Source organism: Larimichthys crocea, chromosome I (genome assembly GCF_000972845.2).
Source record: "Larimichthys crocea isolate SSNF chromosome I, L_crocea_2.0, whole genome shotgun sequence".
Classification (NCBI taxonomy): Eukaryota; Metazoa; Chordata; class Actinopteri; family Sciaenidae; genus Larimichthys; species Larimichthys crocea.
This window is the reverse complement of record NC_040011.1, coordinates 20,563,958-20,585,498: the sequence shown is the minus strand read 5'-3', so window position 1 is coordinate 20,585,498 and position 21,541 is coordinate 20,563,958. Positions and strand designations below refer to the sequence as shown.

Here is a 21,541-nt window from a genome sequence, read left to right as displayed (position 1 = left end):
AGCCACGAATTAATAACGCGTGGGAACGAGATAAGGCGTGGTCACTTTGTGTAGCCACGAGAAATGTTAGTCATTTCATCAGTGAGACTGTTCACTTTCTTTTTGGCATCAGTAGGTTCAGCCGCAGACATGGACAATATTGATCTGATTTCGTTTTCTTTTAATCTAGGGATGAATTACAATGATATTCTTAAATCACTTGCAGTTAGACATTTTCATTCATACAATATTGTCCTACAATTATCATCTAAAGTGAAGGATAACTTTAGAGCACATGAGCCACTGGCCTGATCAGGTCAAGAATTCTAATGTACAGCCCCGATCCTAGTTGAGTTATAGGTTTATAATCTTGAATATGGCTAAATTCGTGGCAGCAGCTAGTAGTGTAGTGAATGAGATATGTAGTGTAGAGCGCTATATAAGTACAGTCCATTTACCGTTTACCATTTAGTGGCACTGCCACTGACCTGCCGTGGCAGCTGCTGCCGCTACGGGCGTTTGTTTTTCGTTTTTAATTTAAAAAACAGTAGTCAGTGTTGTATTAGACACACTGGCAGTAGCATTTCTATTGCATGATTTCTGCATCAAATTGCAAGGTTTTCTTAACTGTCTCTCAATCTGCCACTGACATGTGCGGCAAAATATAAACTTGTCGTTAATCATTCAAATTGTTCTTTTTTTCGATGATGTCACCAGAGGGTGTGTGTGTATGTGTGTGTCGGCGAGGTAGGCAACTAAATAAAGTGTGAAACACATTGTTAATTTAAAGAATAAATATTTTAATGGTTGCCAGAGTTGTTTCTCTCGTCCCCACACAGCAGCATGTCAGTGGCAGCTGCCTCACAGAGCGGCAGCAATTGAGAGTTTAATTAAGAAAACCTTGCAAATTGATGCAGAAATCACATAATGGAAATGCTACTGCCAGCGAGTCTAATGCAACACTGAAGACTGTTTTATAAAATAAAAACAAATGCCCATAACAGCAGCGTTTGCAGGGCAGTGGTAACTGCCTCAGATACCTTCAGCTGCCGCGGCATGATGTCCAGACTTCTCTAAATCTCTGACACACCTTCACAAAGATGATCCGTCATCTTTCTCATTTTTGTGCTCTGCACAGGTTTTAAATTAAATTTCTATTTACGTCAGAACAATCATTCATCCGTCGTGTTACTTCTCATCACACTACTGACATGCTTTTATAACACTATAGGCCGATCAGCCATTGTATTAATAATTAATAATTATTGTGATTTTTTTTAAGGCAGAACATACTGTACATGATGATGGTGCATTGCCACCACCTGCTGGGCATTACATTACACATACAGAAGCATGATCTTTTTTATGGGCCTTACTGTATAATAAGAAAAGGTACGCATGTAATACATGGGTCTGAAATAAATGATGGAACTGGAATCCAGCTAATTAAACTGCATTTCAATTAATGAATGAAGTAACTCTTCATTTATATTTTATAACTGATTATCTGTTAGGTAAGCATGAAAACACACAGTGTATGTGTGTATGAAATTATTTCAAACTGTTACTTTGTAAAGCGAATGAAGTGAAACATAAGCTCTAATACAGATAATAACCTGGACTAAATAATAAGCATGGTTTAATAAAGTTCCAGACAATAAACATCAGCATCGCTCCTCCGCTCCGCGCAGGCGCAAAGACTGCTTTTCCGGGTACGACACGTAATATAAATAGGCTGAGTGCAGTCCGGGCGTCGGTAGAATACACCAAGCCAATGATTCCCATATGTCCAGTAGTCTCCTTCACCTATGGTGAGTATTATTACCAACTGAATTTCGTTCCACAGTCACATATAAAGACCTACGTAACGTTCCAAGCGTGTCAGCAGCGTGAATAATGTGTCGTTAACGGACAGTCCTTGAAGCGTCTGCTGCTAACGGTTAGCTTAGCGTCATCCTGTGTGTGTGTGTGTGTGTGTGTGTGTGTGTGTGTGTGTGTCCTCCGCAGTGCCCAGCCGGCTTGGTGAAGATGCCAAAATGGCTACCGGCAATTACTTTGGATTTACCCATGGCGCTGCCGCCCAGTACAGGTAAGAGTAGCACAGACACTCAGATTTTCGGTTACAGCGTGCTGCATTGTGTTTTGTTCTGAGTGTGTGTGTGTGTGCAGGTAAGCAGAGGCTGTGCAGCTCCCACTGCTGCCATTGTTCAGGCTGGGGGAGGGGAGGGGGCGCTCATCCCTCCGCTGCTGCTGCAGTTGGTTGTAACGCTGGCTCCACAGGGAAACATGCAAGGCGACAATATTATACAGTGACACTAATTTAGCCATCAGTTCAACGCCACAGCATAACACAGCGGGCTGTACTGTGACAGTCACACTGTAACAGAATGGTCTGAACGCTGGCCTCACATAGCCAGCAGACAGAGCCCATCATCGGTGTGTTGAGACTGAAAACAAGCCTGCCTTCATGGACCCTGGGGATGTGCACACACGTTTTAAAGGGGCTGTTTTTGTAACCTGGAAAAAAGGGGCAGCCTCCCTAATTAGATTGTGAAATACATGGTATGGTAATTACACTATTTCAACATGGCACACTGGTCCTCCTCCTTTTAATCTCTTGTTATTGACAGCAGAAGCTATGTAAGGCATTTAAACTGTGAAGAAAGCAAACCATAATTCTCAAACCTTAAAATATAAACTCAGATGTTTATGAGATTAAATTTGTACACCATGAAAACGTAGATTATGCAAAGAGTTAGTAGAAATGTAATAAACGTAACCAATCTGATCTAACTAACCACAGACTGTCTATTACAGTAATAGACACAATATAAATACAGTCCTATCATTCTTTTCAAAGCAGTTCCATTTCTATAATGCTTTAATTGTGGGCATCATTGTCAGACCAACAGTGACAGGAGCAGTCATGCTGGGACTGCTATAGTCAAGCACTAAAGGTGACAGCTGGTTCATTATTTATCATGACTTTCCTGTAAGCTGTGAAATGACCAGCTACACTACTGCACACCTGTTTCAGGACTGTCACGGCTCCTGGTGTCTCTGCCTCTGGTTAGATTTAGTTTCCCCCTAAATGTGGCTGGCATTCTGACACTATTGTCATGGCAATGCCGCACAAAACTGCCATGACATTATCTTAGACATGACACATACTCTGGAACAATGGTGAAGATTGAGGGCAGGGCATGGTGTTCTTGATTGTGGCAACATGACAAAAGACTGCTGAACCAAACCGTGTGGAGAATCTAACATGGCTTTTGATGACGAGACAACTCTGGTTGTTCCGTGTCATGCAAATGACGATTTTCTCTGACCAATCAGTGGTCTGTTCTGTAGTGTTTACCCACATTATTTCCATGATAAGTATTATTATTTATTAAATCAATAAATTAACATCCTATTTTACACTATGAAGAAGCTTAAAGCAACACGATGAGGCTCAGGTGGTTGTCTAGTTGTCTAGTACTACCAGTTGCTGGTTCACTTCTCGCTCTCTCCCAGTCCAGTCAAAGTGACTAAGATACTGAATTCCAAGCAGCTCCTGATGGTGGTGCATTTTTTTTTTTTTTGTGGGTGGGTGACCTTCATAGCACTGTGAGCTCTTTGGATAGGAAGTGCCATATCCTGATGAGCAGCTGGCAGACTGTGACAGGTGTTGTAAGAATGCTTTGTGTGGTCAGGAGACCTTGAGGAAGAATTGCATAAGTCCGTTTACCAAACACATTTTAATATTACTGTACAAGTATGATTCTATGTGACAGTTTAACGTAACCTAACTTTTGTCATCTGCTTATCTCACTATGTACCAAAGCTGTTAACTCATCAATATAATTTAATTCCGAAAATACATCCATCTAAAGTGGCAATATTTCAGGCAGAAACCCAACAACGTGGTGCTTTGTACAAGATGACTGTGGTGCTCAGGGGCACTTCAGTGTCGGTAATGAGGAATGGACAGGTACTGCCATTTCATCTTCCTCACCCGCATTGATCCTGCCAGTCTGGTGATCATATTGATTTGTAATAAGTGTTTGTTGTGTTGATTGTCTAGGTACAGTCTGCATGTCGAAGTGTCCTTGGGCAAGATACTGAACCCTAAATTGCTGCAGAAGAATGTGAATGTGTATGAATAGTTAGCTCCTAAAAGTGATGAGCAGTCGGCACCTTGGCATCAGTGTGTGAATGGGTGAATGAGATATGTAGTGTAAAAAAACTATTTGAGTGGTTGAAAGATGTTGTTATATACAGTGCTGTGAAAAAGTATTTGCCCCCTTTCTGATTTCTTATATTTTTGCATATTCATCACACTTAAATGTTTCAGATCATCAAACAAATTTTAATATCAGACAAAGATAACCTGAGTAATTACAAAATACAGTTCTTAAATGATGATTTCATTTAATAAGGGGGGAAAAAAGTTATCCAAACCTACCTAACACTATGTGAAAAAGTGATTTGCCCCGAACAGATGAGGAACCAAGTCATTGATATCTGTCAGTCAAGTGTTCCTAAGCCATTTTAAGTCTTTGGAACTCCAACGAACCACGGTGAGAGACGCTATGCACAAATAGAGAAAACTTGGAACTGTGGAGAACCTTCCCAGAGGAGAGGCTGGTCTATCAAAATTACACCAAGAGTGCATCAACAATAGGGCTGGGTATCAATTCAAATTCCAAGAATCGATTCTATTCCGATTCTCAATCTGAGAATCGATTATCATAATCCGATCCAATCCGATCTCGATTCGGGTTAGTGTTATTAAAACCGTTGTTTTGGTCGCCTGAAGCCCTCGTTTTCAGCAACGGAATACGGGCGCATATCTTTGCAAATGTAACCCGCAATCGCCTCAGTTATTTTAAGAGAACGTACAGAAGTGGCTGGTAATTGTAGAGTTTTCCTTGAGTGTTCTGTTGTCTGTAGTTTTTATTTCCGGTGAATTTCCGATTTTCCCATGTTCATGAACGCATCATTTCGACGGTCATTGAACGCACCTCGCATGTGTGAGACGCCGTAGTGTAGAGAGTATATAGCTCCGCTAAAGAGCAGTGTGTGATGTATTTCTTGCCTGTGTTTTTCCTATTACCTGCATCGTAGGTTCATAGTGTGTGAATGAGAAAAGGTGAGCTTCTCCACTAACTTACCGTCCAAGTTGGATGCCGTGTTGTGTTAATTATTATTTGTAATATGTTGACGCTACTTTATATTGTGTTAATGCTTGGCTAATTGCCGTCAAAGCTATAAGCCTCCTGTGAGGTATTTGTTTACATAAGACGTGCGTATCTTTCAGTACAGTCCTTTAGCCAGTATTATTATTTGTGCATTATGTTTAGCTCATGCTATTCTGATTGCTGTTTGTATTTTATTGTAGAACCGCAATCAATTTTCATAAACACTGGACATCTGCCTCCGTCCTTTAACAGGGACACCCCCATACACCTTGCCGCTCTAATTCATCAGTCCCACCTGGAGCAAGCCCGTGTCTCCCTTTTTAAACACGTGCACGCCTGTTTCAATTAAATGACGCGACTAGTGGGGTTAAAGTTCACAGGAGGAAAATGTATTAAAATTTTAATTTATTCAAATTGATCTTTGGATGTAAGAATCGATCTTAAGGAATTAATATGAAAATCGATTCAGAATCGGAAAATCGATTTTTTTCAGCAGGCCTAATCAACAACTCATCCAGGAGGTCGCAACAGAACCCAGAACAACATCTAAAGACTTTTATGCCTCAGTTAATGTCAGTGTTCATGATTCAACAATAAGGAAGAGACTAGGCAAAAATGTCATCATGGGAGAGTTCCAAATAGAAAACCACTGCTGACCAAAAAAAACACAAAAGCTTGTCTCACATTTTCCAAAAAACACTTGATGATCCCCAAGACTTTTGGGAATATATTCTGTAGCGTGAGAGTCTTGGAATGTGTGTATCCTGTTACCTATGATTTTAAAACAGATCATTTCATAAAAAGAATATCATACCAACAGTCATACATGGTGGTGTTAGTGTGATGGTCTGGGGCTGCTTTGCTGCTTCAGGACCTGGACCACTTGCTGGAATTGATGGAAGCATCAATTCTACTGTCTACCAGAAAATCCTGAAGAAGACTGTCCGACCATCAGTTTGTGACCTCAAGCTCAAGTGCACTTGGGTTACACACCAAGTCCACCTCTGAATGACTTTAAAAAAACAAAATGAAGGTTTTGGAGTGGCCTAGTCAAAGTCTGGACTTAAATCTGATTGAGATGCTGTGGCATGACCTTAAATGGCTCGATCATGCTCACCCTCCTGCACCCGCAACCCTCCAATGTGGCTGAATTAAAACAATTCTGCAGTGAAAAAGATGAAGAAGAATGCACAAGCACTTATTAGATTTAGAGGGCAATTACTTTTTCAAATAGGGCCATGTGGGTTTTGTAGCGTTTTCATGTAGCTCTACTTCCCTTTTTAATAAATGAAGTCATCATTTAATAACGGCAATTTGTATTTACTCATTTTTTTTTTTTTTTTGTCTAATATTAAAATGTGTTTGAACATTTTTAACAGCACTGTAAGTACAGTCCATTTACACACACACAGATATGGAGCACTGCTCTATCCTGGGTGTCACCTTGAGTTATTGATTGGTCCATAGTCTAAAAGCCCGTTGGAGTTTAAAGAAGGCAGATGAAGAAAGCTGTGGATTTTTCTCATGACGTGGTCATTCTATAGAATTGTCATGAGTCAATCCTAAGGCTCGGTTTTAGGACAGATCCAGACACTTTGTGTCTTTCTTTCCTCTACTGTGATTTGTCCAGCTCAGCCTCCTAGTGTTGCAAAGGTGCTCTATACATAAGCCAATATTGTGACTTGGTAATCATTACTAATGATTATATTCTGTGATATTTGAGAGATGGACATTAAATGGGTTTGTGTGTTTTGGGTAAGGGCTGTTTTTGTGTGTCTGCTATGGGTGTAACTACACAAAATTCATGATTCAATGTGTACTTTGGTTTTATTGTCACATTTCAGTACATTTTCAGTGAAATGTATTCACAGTGGCTTATTGGGCATAATTCTGAACACCTGAAGCACACAGATGATGGCTGATTGTTAATAAAAACAAATAAATGACACAAATGTCAGTAATGTAAGTCTCTGACCTGATCTTCCCTCTCTGGTATTTGTTTGCCATTTCCATGGCAGCAGCGCTACATGAGCTTGGCTAACCAAGCTGAGCTGACTAACATGCTACAGCCGATGAGTAACATCCGGTGCATGTGACTCAACATAAATGAGCTGTTTTGACAGCAGAATCCCAAGAATCTGAAGCGATTTCACGCACTGCAGCTCCACTTTGGGCTATGCCATTGTTGACATGATTGGTCAGCTTAGGCTGCTAATTCTAAAGATTCCTTCATAATTCTAGTCTGGTCCAAACTGTTTTGACACAACTGTTTGTACAAAATTGAATCAAACCTGCAGCTGCCTTGATCTTATCCACCTTGTGTATGTGAGCTGCTGTAACAAATGAATGTCCCTGGTGTGTGATCAGTAAGTTTATCTTATCTTCTCATTTGATTTGTCTTTCAGTCAGCAGCCAGCTGCTGGGGTGGCATATACACATCCCACCACAGTGGCCAGTTACACAGTCCACCAGGCACCTGTGGCAGCGCACACTGTTGCGGCGGCCTATGCTCCCACGGCAGCCACAGTTGCTGTAGCTAGGCCTGCTCCTGTCGCTGTGGCAGCTGCTACTGCTGCAGCTTATGGAGGATACCAACCAACCCATGCTGCCACTGACTATGGCTACCCTCAGCGCCAACCTGAAGTCCCTCCACCCCCACCACCGGTCACCTCACAGAATTACCAGGTACACCACAAGTTGTCATCTTTCATGCCGCTCCACAGATTACAGATGTGTTCAAACAAGAAGCCTGTAACTCAGATTTACCGTTTCCATTTGCAGGACTCCTACTCATATGTGCGCTCCACAGCTCCTGCTGTAGCCTATGACAGTAAGCAGTACTATCAACAGCCCACTGCTACAGCAGCTGTCGCTGCTGCACAGCCACAACCCAGTGTGGCAGATTCCTACTACCAGACAGGTATGCTGAATACACACTGGGTTAATTTTCATTCATCTATACTCCTTTCACTGGCAACATATGACACTGTTCTACTAAGCACTACACACAATTATGAGCAGGCTAACAGACAGCTATTCTCCTATTGTCTAACCAAAGCTATTCAAGTGGAACTGTTGGACTTTAGGAGTATTTATGCTCCTTATGTGCCGTGACATAGACACAGTTAGCAAGTTTATTCAATATTTCACTGTACATGTGAAAGATTGCTATTTTCAGAGGTATGCATGTTCATTTCCTGTCTTCTAGCCCCCAAACCCGGATACAGCCAGGGGGTAACGTCATACACCCAGAGCCAGCAGACTCGACAGGTGACTGTGATAAAGCCAGCTGCGCCCAGTCCAGCCTCATCCACTTTCTCCATCTACCCAGTGACCTCCACTGTCCAGCCTGTGGCCGCTGCTGCATCTGTGGTTCCTTCTTACTCCCAAAGCCCAACCTACAGCACAAACGCTGTCACCTACTCTGGTGAGCTAAAAGAATGTTCTGCCAAAAGCAGGCGGCAGTTTTTGTTGATGATCCACCATGTCAGAAAATGATCAGTGTATAAAATGTTAATGTTCATCTACGTTTCATGTTAGCATGCTAATGTCCTAAACTGAAATGGTTGGTATGGGATTTTGCACCTAAATTTGAAATGACAGAGCACTGAGCAGGTTATAAGTGAGCCCTGGTTTAACCCTTTCTAGGAACCTCATACTCTGGCTATGAGGCAGCAGTTTACTCAGCTGCCTCCAGCTACTACCAGCAGCAGCAGCAGCAACAGAAGCAGGCAGTGGCAGCTGTAGCAGCAACAGCAGCCTGGACGGGGAATACTTTCACCAAGAAGCCCCCATTCCAGAGTAAGCAGCTTCGACCCAAGCAGCCGCCCAAACCCCCCCAGATCCACTATTGTGACGTCTGTAAGATCAGCTGTGCTGGCCCACAGGTGAGTTCAGTATACCACAGAGCCACCATGTTTTCCAGTGTACAGGAATCACGTGCACCAAGTTAATCATAACTACAATATATTTTTGTCAAAATATTGAATGCATGCAGACTTACAAGGAACATCTAGAAGGCCAGAAGCACAAGAAGAAGGAAGCGGCACTCAAAGTCTCCCAGAGCAACAGCAGCAGCGGAAGTGGTGGAGGAGTGTTGGCCCGTAATGCTCAGAACCAGCTCCGCTGTGAACTTTGCGACGTCTCCTGCACTGGCGCAGATGCCTATGCTGCCCATATCCGTGGAGCCAAGCACCAGAAGGTATGCTCTCTTAATGCAGGAACTACAATCCCCAAATCAGAGTTAAAGTTGTTTTTAATTTAGTTTTAGTTTTTTAAATAATAAAAAAAAAAATGTTGCCAAAACATCTTGGCTGCAAATCTTCTAGTCTCTCCATTCATCACGACTGCAGCCTATCTCATCTCACATTGGATAAGAGAACAGACACCTTTTAAGACCACGCACCTTCTGCCGGGAAGAAGAGTGTAAAATAGTCTGAAAAAACACAAACTGTGAAGTTGACACTGTTACATGGAAACATCAGATGGGCTGAAAATGTTCTTTCTTTTCTCCTCCAGGTTGTGAAGCTTCATACTAAACTCGGTAAGCCCATTCCCTCGACTGAGCCCAGTATGGTTACTCAGACATCGTCCTCCACCACAGCTGCTCCCAGCAAGACCACCACAGCCACCCTGAGCAGCTCCAGCACCACCAGCTCTCTGTGTATGGCTGCCTCCTCTTCCCCTGCCATGAGCTCCAGCCCCCCCTACCTGAAACCTGTGAACATAGTCAGCAGTGGTGTGGCAGGTGTCAAGAACCCATTGGCTAACAGCATGTCTGCTGCCAACTCTGCCTCTGCTGGGAAGAAAGTCAATGCCCCCAAGATCAATTTTGTTGGTTAGTAAGCTGAGGTTGAAAGATTTAAAATAACAGTTTTATCAAGGTATAATCCTGTTCAGTCACATTCATATTTAATTAAATATTTAAAGTTTACATTGTCTATGGTAAAACATTGGAAGATGAATCCATCTCTCAGAAAATCAGCTGTGTAGTTGTGTTACTAAATGTGTGTTTAAACTATCAACTTATTGATTCTACAAAGGCTTTTATTTAAGGCATTGATCTGTGATTAACCGACATTTGTCAAATGCAGGTGGAAATAAATTACAGACCACAGCGAAGATAGAAGACGCCAGAGCGGAGGCTAAAGTAGAGGCTTCTAAAACTGCAACGCCTTCTACGGGTACTCAGGACCCCAAGAATGACGTTTCAGATTCTCTGTCCTCATCCGCTCTGGCTGCACTGCAGAGTGACGTTCAGCCTGTCGGTCATGACTATGTAGAAGAAGTACGTTTTTGTTCAAACCAACCTTCATTTACTGAGCAGAAATCTATTTAAATCTTGAGTGTAACATGTGGAACTTCTTTCTAGGTCCGAAATGATGAAGGCAAAGTCATCCGCTTCCATTGCAAGCTGTGTGAATGTAGTTTCAATGATCCAAATGCAAAGGAAATGCATCTGAAAGGCCGGAGGCATCGCCTGCAGTACAAGGTTTGTAGCTCACGTCTTGCACCACTCTACAGAATTTGAATACACACCAGCACTTTATCAAGTGCTCACAAAGTTTTGACATTGACACATATTTGGTTCTATAATATACATTTGAGTGATCTTTATGAACATAAGAAAAGTTTAACCTGTGTGCAGAAGGTCTTCAGCATCACATTGTTACATTACTTTTGTCTATTGACTATACTACTATGAGTAAAACAAAAAGGCCTCAGCATTGACTGTGTGCATACTATTACAGTTTGCACAGTGTTACCACCACAATATGCAACCCAGGGCTGAAGATACTGGCTAAATAAATAATATAATATAATATAATTTATTTTTACATGTTTTGTTTTGTAGAAAAAGGTGAACCCAGATCTGCAGGTGGAAGTCAAACCCAGCATTCGAGCCAGAAAGATTCAGGAAGAGAAGATGAGGAAGCAGATGCAGAAAGAGGAGTACTGGAGAAGAAGAGAAGAGGAGGAGCGCTGGAGGATGGAGATGAGGTATGATCGTGGAGAGGAAGAGAGTCTGAAGTATTTTCACAGCTGACCCATTCTCACTACTTCTCTGCTACTTTCAAGTTTTAACAGCTAAAGAAGCTGTTTAGATGAGAGGCAATATTTTCATGTCCTAAATCAAAACTTACTACTCGACTTCCTTTGGATTCTTAAAGATATGCCATCACTTGTTTGACTGAGGCTCTTTTTTCGGCAATGCTCCACGTTGGTTTTTTCTTTAATGTGTCAACTAAACATTTCAAACTGGGAGGGAGACTAACTGTAATTTATATTTTCAGGCGTTATGAAGAAGATATGTACTGGAGACGTATGGAGGAAGAACAGCACCACTGGGACGAACGTCGTCGTTTACCAGACGGAGGGTATCCACAAGGGCCTCCTGGTCTACTCGGAGTCCGGCCTGGCATGCCGGGCCTGCAGCCTCAGGGTCCCGTGGTAGGGCTTTTTGATCATGCCTATGTACTGTGGCTCATTATGTTGCTAGGGACCATAAGTTGGTACACATATAGAAAAGATCTAATTATCTACTATGTGTTTGTTAATCTAAACCCCACAAGACTGTCAGAATAGTTTACCGTGCGCCTTATATATGGATCAATATTGGTTAATCATGGCTACCGTAGTCAGGGGGCGTTGCCGAAGTAACCATAGACATATATACGTAGACGCCGCATTGAGCGCTGAATCGTACGTCGGGCAGATCTGCCACATCCAATATTGCGGATGCGTTAACGTATCGCAGCAAGGACCAACCTGCTCAATGAGGCGTCTATGTATATATGTCTATGGAAGTAACAGCGGTAAGAACGGTAAAGAGGAATTCCTGTCCAACACCATTTGTGTCACGAAAATACTACGTCACTGACATTATCTCGGGAAAAATAATAAAACAGCTGTTTATTCATTTTGGGAGTGAACGGAGTTGTCAGAACTCTGGTTTGTATTCTGTTAATAAAGTTTGATTGACCTATCTGACTGTTTTGTTGACATTCCCTTTAGCGCAGCTCCATCTAGTGGATGCATAACGCAACACCAGCCACTACTGTAGCTTCTATTCTATGCGCCTTATAATGCGGTGCGCCCTATATATGAAAACAGTTTTCAAATAGGCCATTCATTCAAGGTGCACCTTATAATCCGATGCGCCTTATAGTGCGGAAAATACGGTACTTGGAGCAAGTTGAAATCAGTAATGTAGTATACCTCCTCTTACAGCTGTCTGTTATGTTGCTTTGATGCATTTAATACCAACAAGACACTGATAAATGTCAAGACATAACCCTGCTGTAATGACCTTTTTAACACACTCTGATTCTTTCAGCCCCCACGTCGGCCTGATTCTTCAGATGACCGCTACGTCATGACCAAGCATGCAGCCATCTACCCCTCAGAAGATGAGCTTCAGTCTATCCAGAAGATTGTGTCGATCACAGAACGTGCCCTTAAACTGGTGTCAGACATCATTACAGACCAGGACAAGGCCAAAGAAGAGGACAAAGAGAAAAAAGAACCTTCTAAAGACAGGTGTGATATGACCCTGATGTTTATGTGTGTAGACATGCATCATCTTCTCTGAGACTTGTCCTGCACACCAAACTGAATTCTGCATTTAGATGTATTTCACAGAATTATGACATTTGAATTGTTTGTTTATGCTTTTGCATATTTGTCTTTCTCTTCCCCGTGTACCTGTCCAGAGCCCTGAAGGGAGTGATGAGGGTTGGAGTCTTGGCCAAAGGCTTGCTGCTTCGCGGGGACAAGAATGTCAACCTAGTCTTACTCTGCTCAGAGAAACCCACCAAGAGCCTCCTCGCTCGCATTGTGGAGCACCTCCCCAAACAGCTAACAGTACTATCTTTACAAATATCACACCATAATTAATTTACTCAGTGGCTACTCTAATAAATTTAAGTACTTTGGTTCCAGAGACTAATGCCAAAATATTACCAAAGAGATGTCTTAGAAAGCAAACTACCAGTGTCAGCAGAACCAGCTGAGAGCTGCTCATTGACAGCACCATAGCTGGAGAGATGTTGTGACGTTGTGAGATGACATTGCCCAACTTTGGGTGTAAATCCAGCTCTCTGAAGTCCAACCAAAAGTTTTCTTGGGTGTGCCCAAGAAAACTTTTGGTTTGTATATGTCTATATATGTTACTGTGTTTTGTTGAACACAGTATGTGTTCAACCCCAGGATGTGTTCAGCTAGTGTTGGACTCACCCCTCATTACATGGTTTAGGTATACTTATTATTTTAAATGAGTTAGCCTGACAACAGCTGTCTAGATACAATGTGATCTATGTTTTAGCCAATAGTTGCATCATGCGACAGTTCCACATGCAGCCAGCAGGCTTAAGGCCAACTCACACCGGACGCGGAACGGAAGCGGAAAAGAAGCGGAACGGCACCGCCGCGGTCACCGTAGCAAATAGAATCCAGTCTAGTCAATGAGAGCACTCACACCGGGCGCGGATCAGACGCGGATCAGAAGCGGCTCTCCACGCCACGGCGCGAGCTTTCCGCAGGATTTCTATTTCTTCCGCGAGCCGTGGCTGAACCTCGTAAATTTCAACAGAGCACTGCGCACTAGACAGGAAACCGGGCCTTGAATCAACGTAATAAACTTCCGCCCCCTTTCAAAATAAAACACAATACTCAGTTCATGTAGCTTTTTACAACTTCACATCAACGTTACGTCATGACCGGTGGCACCAAGTGATCAAAGATCGATCAAAGGGTCTCAACGAGAGACTAATTGTTGAAGTGGAACAACACACAATCATTTATGACACAACAGATGCTTTTTATAATCTCCTCCACATCGGAGAAGCAAAGTCAGCTGTTTGTTGTTGTTGTTTTCTTTATACACTGTTTATCGCGGGGTCTCGGGTATGTCCAGAATTCTCGCGTGAATACGGCCGGCTCGCTCCGCTGCCGTTCCGCGGCTGATCCGCGTCCGGTGTGAGTTGACGCCGGGCAAACTTCCGTTCCGCTTCCGTTCCGCGTTCGGTGTGAGTCCCGTGTTACTCTCTCCCCAGTGAAGCTAGAATATGTGCTGCACCTTTTGCCACGTAGGCAAGATTCTACTTCACTGTTTTGTCAGTTTAGAAGGGGCCATAGAATTTGGCTTAACTGACCTTTCACCTCACATCAGACATGTACAAACTATGTTTTTTGTATTGTATTGTGCAAAACGATGTTCAGTGTGGACTTCCTCTTTAAGGAATCACAAGTCCACATCTAACAACAGTACTTAGGGAAGTGGCCACTGAGTGTAGATGAAATCAGCTAGGTATGGTCCCTTTTGAGAAGTGCCTGTCAACTAGTTGTATGTACAAAATAATGTTTGTGCGTTTGGATCTACACTGTTTCTTCCAGATGGTAACACCAGAAAAATATGAAGTCAAAGGATCCATCCAGGAAGCGGCCATCATTCTGACATCCTGCACCGAGCCAAAGATGCAAGTGACAATCACCTTGACTTCACCTGTCATCAGAGAGGAAAATGGACAGGACGGAGGTTGGAAAACCCATCGCAGCCTTTTCCATTGCACCTCTTCTCTTGTCTTTCTGCTCTCTCTATGAAATCAGTTTCAGTATGTTGGTTGACACCCTGAAGAGCACAGTCCTGCTGGCACTCCACAAAGATTTTCTCGTTTGGCTTTAAATTTGATGACAAAATGACCTGGCAACTAAAGAAGTGCAAGCTCATCTTATTTGATAACTTCAGTTGTGGTCTCCTTCTGGTTTTGTTGTCCACAGTCTACCTGTAAACATTTAATTTACCACCTTTTGGTTTGAACAATTGGAATAGTTTATTATGTCAGTGAATCATTAGATTTTGATAATGTGCCAAAGAGACCCCCAACTTTATTTTTCTCGATTTATGCTTTCTATTTCTGTGGGGCGTATCACTTCTAGTGTCAAATTTAAAGAAAAACCGTGAAAGTGCCAGCAGTATTGCTCTTAGGTCTTTTTGCTCTGTAACTCCTCTCCAATGCTAGCTTTATCCTTTAAACAAAGCATGATCAGTGTTTGCATTGTGTTAAGTCTAGTTATTCCCAGGTGAGATTCTATTTTGTTTCCTGTGTTCCAGGGGATTCTGTTTCCATTTTCCTGTTAGCTATATTCAATGGGAGACAATCATTTACAGTATCTTTTTCTCCAAAATGTCTTTATGAGATGAGGAGACAAAAAAGACAGTTCATGCAGAAGATGAACAAATAGGCAACAGGATGCACTTCTGTTCCTCAAGTTGAATTTGGAATGAATTGTGCAAAGATGTTTCTCAAATCAACATTTAGCAGAGGACATTGGATGTTCTTTTCCCACAGGAAACAAATCTTCCTTTTGTGTACTGGTGAACAGTTCACCTTGCTGAGGTCCCCTGTACTGAAGTGCTCCCCTGAGTTGATTGACATGTTCCTTTACACACACAAGACTTAAAATTGGGCTTCACAGGAGATGAGATTTAGACCGGTTCAGCAAAAATTAAATCTTGATGACAATGAAAATATTAAGCTAAACCATGAATATTGTTTTTAAATGATTATTTCAAATAATTCTTAGGGGAGTATTGATAAATGTTCAGGCAAGAAGGCTATGACTGAGGAATCTTTGTTTGGACCTGAGTACTGCCTTGGTATACGATGATTGTTAGGGTCTTATTCCAACCTACTGATGTTAGGTATGCATGCAGTGATATCCTAACCCCTTTTGTTTGCGGGTAGTTCTCATGTTTTTTTCTCTTCTTCAGCACCATTGCTTCCTCCTTCTATATTTGTAGTAATATTTAGAAGTCCAGCACAAAAGCCTTTATTTCAAACCAAAAGAAAACACACCAATCTTTCAGTACATTGTCTCCCATCAGAGGTTTAGTTGGGCCCAACAGCTTCGGAAGGATTTTTGACCAAGGTTTTCTCACATCCCAAAAACTTTGCCACACCTACTATTGCCATGCCACTTTTTTATCAGGTCAAGGCCTCTTAGCCTTTTGCATATTAATGATTATTAGCTATGGAAACCCTGGAAGTGAAGAAAATCGGCTAAAATTCAAAATTCCCATGCTACTTACCAAGGTAATGGTGAGCTTCACAACACAACTGCCTGATTAAAATGGTATTGGCTTCAAGACATTTCTGGACTAAACCCATGATTGTTACTTGCTAAGCACATTAGGCTAATGTTGGGTCAGTACAGTCCTACCCCGTTTTTACAGAATATAATGACTTAACATATCGTACACAGTCAATCAGTATCTATCTACGTACGTTGACAGTGTGTTGGTTTGTGTAGTCAGTCTTTTTTCTTGTTGTTGTTTTTTAATCAGTGGCTAACCTTTTTTAAAATTGCAAAATAAACAACCAACTGTAGGTTGTCATGGGAAAAAAAAAACATTGGTATGTGTGGCAATGTGTTTGTTCTTTGCCAGCCTCGCTGACCTGGTCAAACACCCATTCCTCATCACCATTTTGACACTTCAAATCCATTTTTAGATGTAACTTCGGGTATGGTGAAAGACCCAGCGGACGTCTTGGACAGGCAAAAATGCCTTGACGCTCTGGCTGCTCTGCGCCACGCTAAGTGGTTCCAGGTTCGGAACATCATTTTACTTTCTTATTGTAGCCTTATGAGATGCATTCTTTTTGTTTATTGATTTATTTGTGTTTTACACATTTGGTTTTTTATTTTCTAATAATGAGGAAAACTATTACTATTTGAAGCAAAAAAATATTCAAGGATGCCAAGAAGGATCTGGTTAATGTCCATCATATGTATTGATTTTATAAATATAAGTTGATTTGAAGCTCTCATATGAAAAAAGTACTCTAGCAAAGAACTGGCATCCTTGTATTCCCTTCTCAATTTTCCAAGTTCTGCATTATAGCTACATGTGATTCCATAAGGCTGCACAATAACTTGCACAAAGTTGTGCATCAAGAAGTGCTTTCATGTTCAACGTTTGTATTGTTTTTATTCTATATATATTTGTAGAATGGGGATTGAGAGAAAAAGGAACATCTGAGTATTTTTCTGTGATTCTGCTACCTGAGCAAAAGCACAGGCAAAGTAAAGCAGATTTCCTTGGCTCTTTCAGTCCCTATACTCTCCTCTCAGGTGTACTCTTGTACTTTTAAGTACCTGTTTGTGAGATACCTGGAAAAACCTGGGGTCAGGGTTTAGAAGATGGCAAGAAAAGTCCTCATTTCTTGTGCATCTTGCAAACTTTGAACTCCCTTACTAACTGTGAGGTACAAGACTACTGGGAATGGCAGCTGATTGCAAACTCTTATGGCTCATACACACCTCAAACCATATTCAAGCTTCCATTATGCACAGTAGTGTTTGGACCTCTATGACAGAACTGATTCACTTGTTTGGTCCATCTCTTGTCACTGTCGGTCACTCCGTAAAACTAACTTTATTGCATCAAAAGGCTAGAGCCAATGGACTTCAGTCCTGTGTGATCATCATCCGAATCCTGCGAGACCTCTGTCAGCGAGTTCCTACGTGGTCGCCCTTCCCAGGATGGGTAAGTATATTTGATTTAAACATGCTGAACAACATTCAGCCAGTCACCGTTAACAAAATGTTACCACTAGGCATCACACGCGACAATAGTGAGAGCCGTGAACCATCCTGTAAATGTTTCACAATAAAAGTTTTGATGATTAAGTATCGGAGGGATTGTGAGTGAAACGTTGGCGCTTACCTCTCACAGACAGTCTTTTACTCTTCACTCTGTTCAGGCCATGGAGCTGCTCGTTGAGAAGGCCATCAGTAGCGCCTCCGCCCCCCTCAGTCCAGGTGATGCACTGAGACGTGTCTTTGAATGTATTTCATCTGGGATTTTACTCCCTGGTAAGATTCTTTTTTCATTTCCTTCTGCATCTATGAGTGTTCTAGTTATAAATTCATCATTTTGCTACATTAACTTAGAATGTTAGTGTGATTTGGTATATTACAGTCTATAGACACATAAGTGAAATCAGCACTGTTGAATTTTCATTTCCCATTTACTTCCATTCTATACATCTTAAGTGACCTTTGACTGGCAAACTTACAGGCATGCAGCACATCCTGCACTGTCCACGACTCACCTCAGCAGGTGATGGTCACTGACCTGCATTCACTGTGTGACCGTACGGGTCAATGTTCTCTAAAGCACCACCTACAGGCAGGACCAGTCACCATTGTGGTGTTATTACCCAATGCTATTAAAGCATCTTTCTCTACTGTTGGTGTCAAAAGCTCCAGAGAACTAGCCAAAGTGTGTGTTTATGATAACAATGTAGAAGTATCTGTACATTTTATTATTCCAACTGGCTAGTTAAATCTCTGTTGTATTGATTTAGAAGAGTATGAAATACCTTATGCATTGAAACATTACTTATTGTCATGTTATTCTGTTAACAGGTGGGCCAGGACTGGTAGATCCCTGTGAAAAGAAGCCTGTGGATACTCTAACACCAATGGGAGAGCAGCAGAGAGAGGACATTACCTCAAGTGCCCAAGTATGAGCTTTACACACAAACTATCAAGTTGATCCAAGACGTGAAGAAATTTGACTGCATTGTCACGTTGTGATCAGTTTAAACAGGAAAAGCTCGTCGTGTGATTGTGAATGAATCCAAAAACACTGAAGTGTCTGTTTGATACACAGTTCAGACAAGAGCAGGACGTTTTCAGGATTTAGATTTTAAATGATGAATGATGATGCTATCTTCTGCGCCTGTTGATGTAAACATCTTTGTTCTTTTGAGATGCATCACGTGAAATGTGTTGTGGAGTTGTCAGCTCTGTTATCTTGCTTTAATGCTCACTGTTTTAAGGCTTGTTCCTGTATTTCTCTGCAGTTTGCCCTGAGGCTGCTGGCATTCCGTCAGATCCATAAAGTTTTGGGTATGGACCCTCTGCCACAGATAAACCCTCGCTTCAACGTCCGCAACAGCCGCAAGCGTCGCCGTGACAACAGTGATGGGACAGACAGCTTTGAGGGCGAAGGCAAAAAGGACAAGAAGGATTATGATAGTTTCTAAGTTCTCTGTTACTAATTTAATATAAGCTACACATAAAACTGTACTAACATGTTGTATGCGCAGTCTCCTGTTTACTGGCTAAGGTCCAGCATTGCTGTTGTTTTTTTTTTGTTGTTTGTTTGTTTGTTTGTTTCGTTTCCCCTTTTTAAGATGTATCAGTGTAACAGCAGCTTCACACTGTGTTACACAAAGAAAAGTCAACTTGTGTACTGTTTTAGTTGTAGGTTTCTTAAAGTCGGGGTCCAGACCTCTCTGTACTAGATGAAGCTGTTTTTACCTGATGTGCTTCTGAAATAGAAGTGTTGATGACAGTGGCCTCTTAAGCTTCTGCTGCTGCTGCTCCCCCCTGAACTATGTTTTTGTTTTCTAAGCTGCAGAAGGTAGAGACCACAGGGTCAGAACCGGAGCCAGTCTTCTGTGTTGTGGATCAGGAGGTAAAGCAACGCTAAATGTAAATGCCTTCATTCATCTATATAGTTTCATTCAGAGGTGGGTGCTGTCGTTGTTGTTGTGAAGCATTCAGCATTCATTTGGCCAACATTTCTTTTCATAGTTTTCTTTTGAGAATGAATTACTGTGCTTAATGCAAGTGATGTTTGATGCTGTGGTCTTGTTCTGTCACAATGCTAGGCTACACGTAAGATAAAAGACCTATGAGGCATTGCACAAAGATTCAGAAGAACTTTAACTGTTAATAGATTCTCTGTTAGAAGTGAAGTCGTCAGCCCTAAATGTCAGTGTTATGTCTTTTTACTTTCATGTACAGGACCTGTCCTGAGTTTGGACACAATGTCTCATTCAATGGTTTTCTTCATTTGTATTGTTTTCTCCATTGTAGATGAACACTGAAAACATCAGAACTGTGAAATAACACATATGGAACGAGGTGGTACACAAAGAATCTGTTTTATATTTCAGATTCTTTTGCTTTCACAGCATTGCACACTCTTCATTCTCTGTCATGTTCATGAGGTCGTCACCTGGAATGATTTTTCCATTGTTGTGGGACCATCTTTTGTTTTCCACTATCTTTTTTTTTTTTCTCTCTCTCTCTATCTCTCTTTTTGACCTGGCCAGTAGAGATGATTTGGGATGAGTTAGACCACGGGGTGAAGGAAAAAGCAGCCAATAAGTGCTCAGCATGTATCATATATATCATATCCTTCAATACTGTTGGAATATGATTCCAGGTGACGACCTCATGAAGCTTGTTACATAACTCCATATGTGTCACCTCATAGTTTTGATTTTTAGTCTTAATCTACAATGTAGAAAATAATAAAAACCATTAAACAAGAAGCTGTCCACACTTTTGACCTGTGCAAGTATTTGTATAATCTTTAAATGGATGAAAACATTTTAGTTTGTGAAGACATGGCCATGTTCATAATGCATACTTTTTTGGCTTTTAAAGTTTAGTTTTCCTGATTGATAGGAACTTTATGGGCTTGCTTGCCTTTTAACTTGGTTAGGTGCTAAGTTATGTCCAGTACTGGAAGTAAGAATAAAAACCATGACTGGGAGGGTCTTCAGTGTAGGTTCTGTTGTGAATGCTTGCTGTGCTCTGCATTCTGCTTTATAATTCCACTAGCAGAATAAATACATTTCCAGATTGAAGAACTGTGTATCATTTGTAACTTTGGTCTCGTGTATCAGCTGCTTCAGAAGCCTCATGACCTCACACTTTATCAGTCATTAATAATGACTAAGGAAGCAAGTTGAATTTTAGTAAACTCAAAGCAGCACGATGGCATCAGAAAACTGTTTCTCTACATAAGTCATAATAATTCAATTTAGTTTCACTCTACAGTTTCCGCTGATCGGGTATGAAGTGTAAACCAATCCTGTTTTATAGACTATAATTGGTCTATTTTAATGTTTCTATGAAGTATTGGGCTTCCATTCTGTGTTGCAGCTTTAATTACTGGGACCATCTTCCAAAAAGAATATTTGCTCAGATGGAACCATATTTAATTATCATACAAGAGCATTAGAACATAGTCAGCATAACCAACTTGTTCCTGTAGAGGTCTGTCTTGTGGCTGTCAGTCGGAGTAGTTAATCAATACTGTGTTTGCAACTCTATTAAATCAAAATCAAATCAAATCAAATCAAATCAATTTTATTTGTATAGCCCAAAGTCACAAAGTACATTTGCCTCAGAGGGCTTTACAATCTGTACAGGGAGCGACACCCTCTGTCCAAAACAAAACAACTGTGAGGGAGAGATTTCAAAGCTTTTCAGACGATCTGTGGTCATACAACAGTTTGTTACATTTTAAGAGGAAAACAGGCCAGGTACATTATTAAATGCAACAGATG

General features: G+C 41.4%; 1 protein-coding gene across 2 annotated transcripts; it reads left to right on the top strand.

Moving 5' to 3' along the window:
* Positions 1 to 1,683: 1,683 nt before the first annotated feature.
* Positions 1,684 to 20,836, top strand: zfr (zinc finger RNA binding protein). Of its 2 annotated transcripts, XM_010739842.3 has the most exons (20): positions 1,684 to 1,790; positions 1,987 to 2,068; positions 7,571 to 7,850; positions 7,947 to 8,085; positions 8,374 to 8,592; positions 8,814 to 9,052; positions 9,163 to 9,366; positions 9,684 to 10,002; positions 10,259 to 10,452; positions 10,537 to 10,656; positions 11,020 to 11,165; positions 11,459 to 11,615; positions 12,502 to 12,704; positions 12,878 to 13,028; positions 14,559 to 14,700; positions 16,676 to 16,773; positions 17,617 to 17,712; positions 17,930 to 18,041; positions 18,597 to 18,694; positions 19,037 to 20,836. In XM_010739842.3, exons 1-20 carry the CDS (start codon positions 1,754 to 1,756, stop codon positions 19,217 to 19,219), a joined length of 3,219 nt encoding a protein of 1,072 aa, XP_010738144.1. In that variant the 5' UTR covers positions 1,684 to 1,753; the 3' UTR covers positions 19,220 to 20,836. The 2 variants fall into 2 exon arrangements, 1 of the variants encoding a protein (XP_010738144.1); XR_003462513.1 differs by lacking the exons at positions 16,676 to 16,773; positions 18,597 to 18,694; positions 19,037 to 20,836 and having other exon boundaries at positions 17,930 to 17,952.
* The last annotated feature ends 705 nt before the right edge of the window (positions 20,837 to 21,541 follow it).

Coding starts and splice junctions, on each gene's coding strand:
- zfr (XM_010739842.3), top strand. CDS start 1,754: ATGATTCCCATATGTCCAGTAGTCTCCTTCACCTATG. Junction 11,616..12,501: donor TGCAGCCTCAGGGTCCCGTG/GTAGGGCTTTTT, acceptor TGATTCTTTCAG/CCCCCACGTCGGCCTGATTC. Junction 18,042..18,596: donor ATCTGGGATTTTACTCCCTG/GTAAGATTCTTT, acceptor TTCTGTTAACAG/GTGGGCCAGGACTGGTAGAT.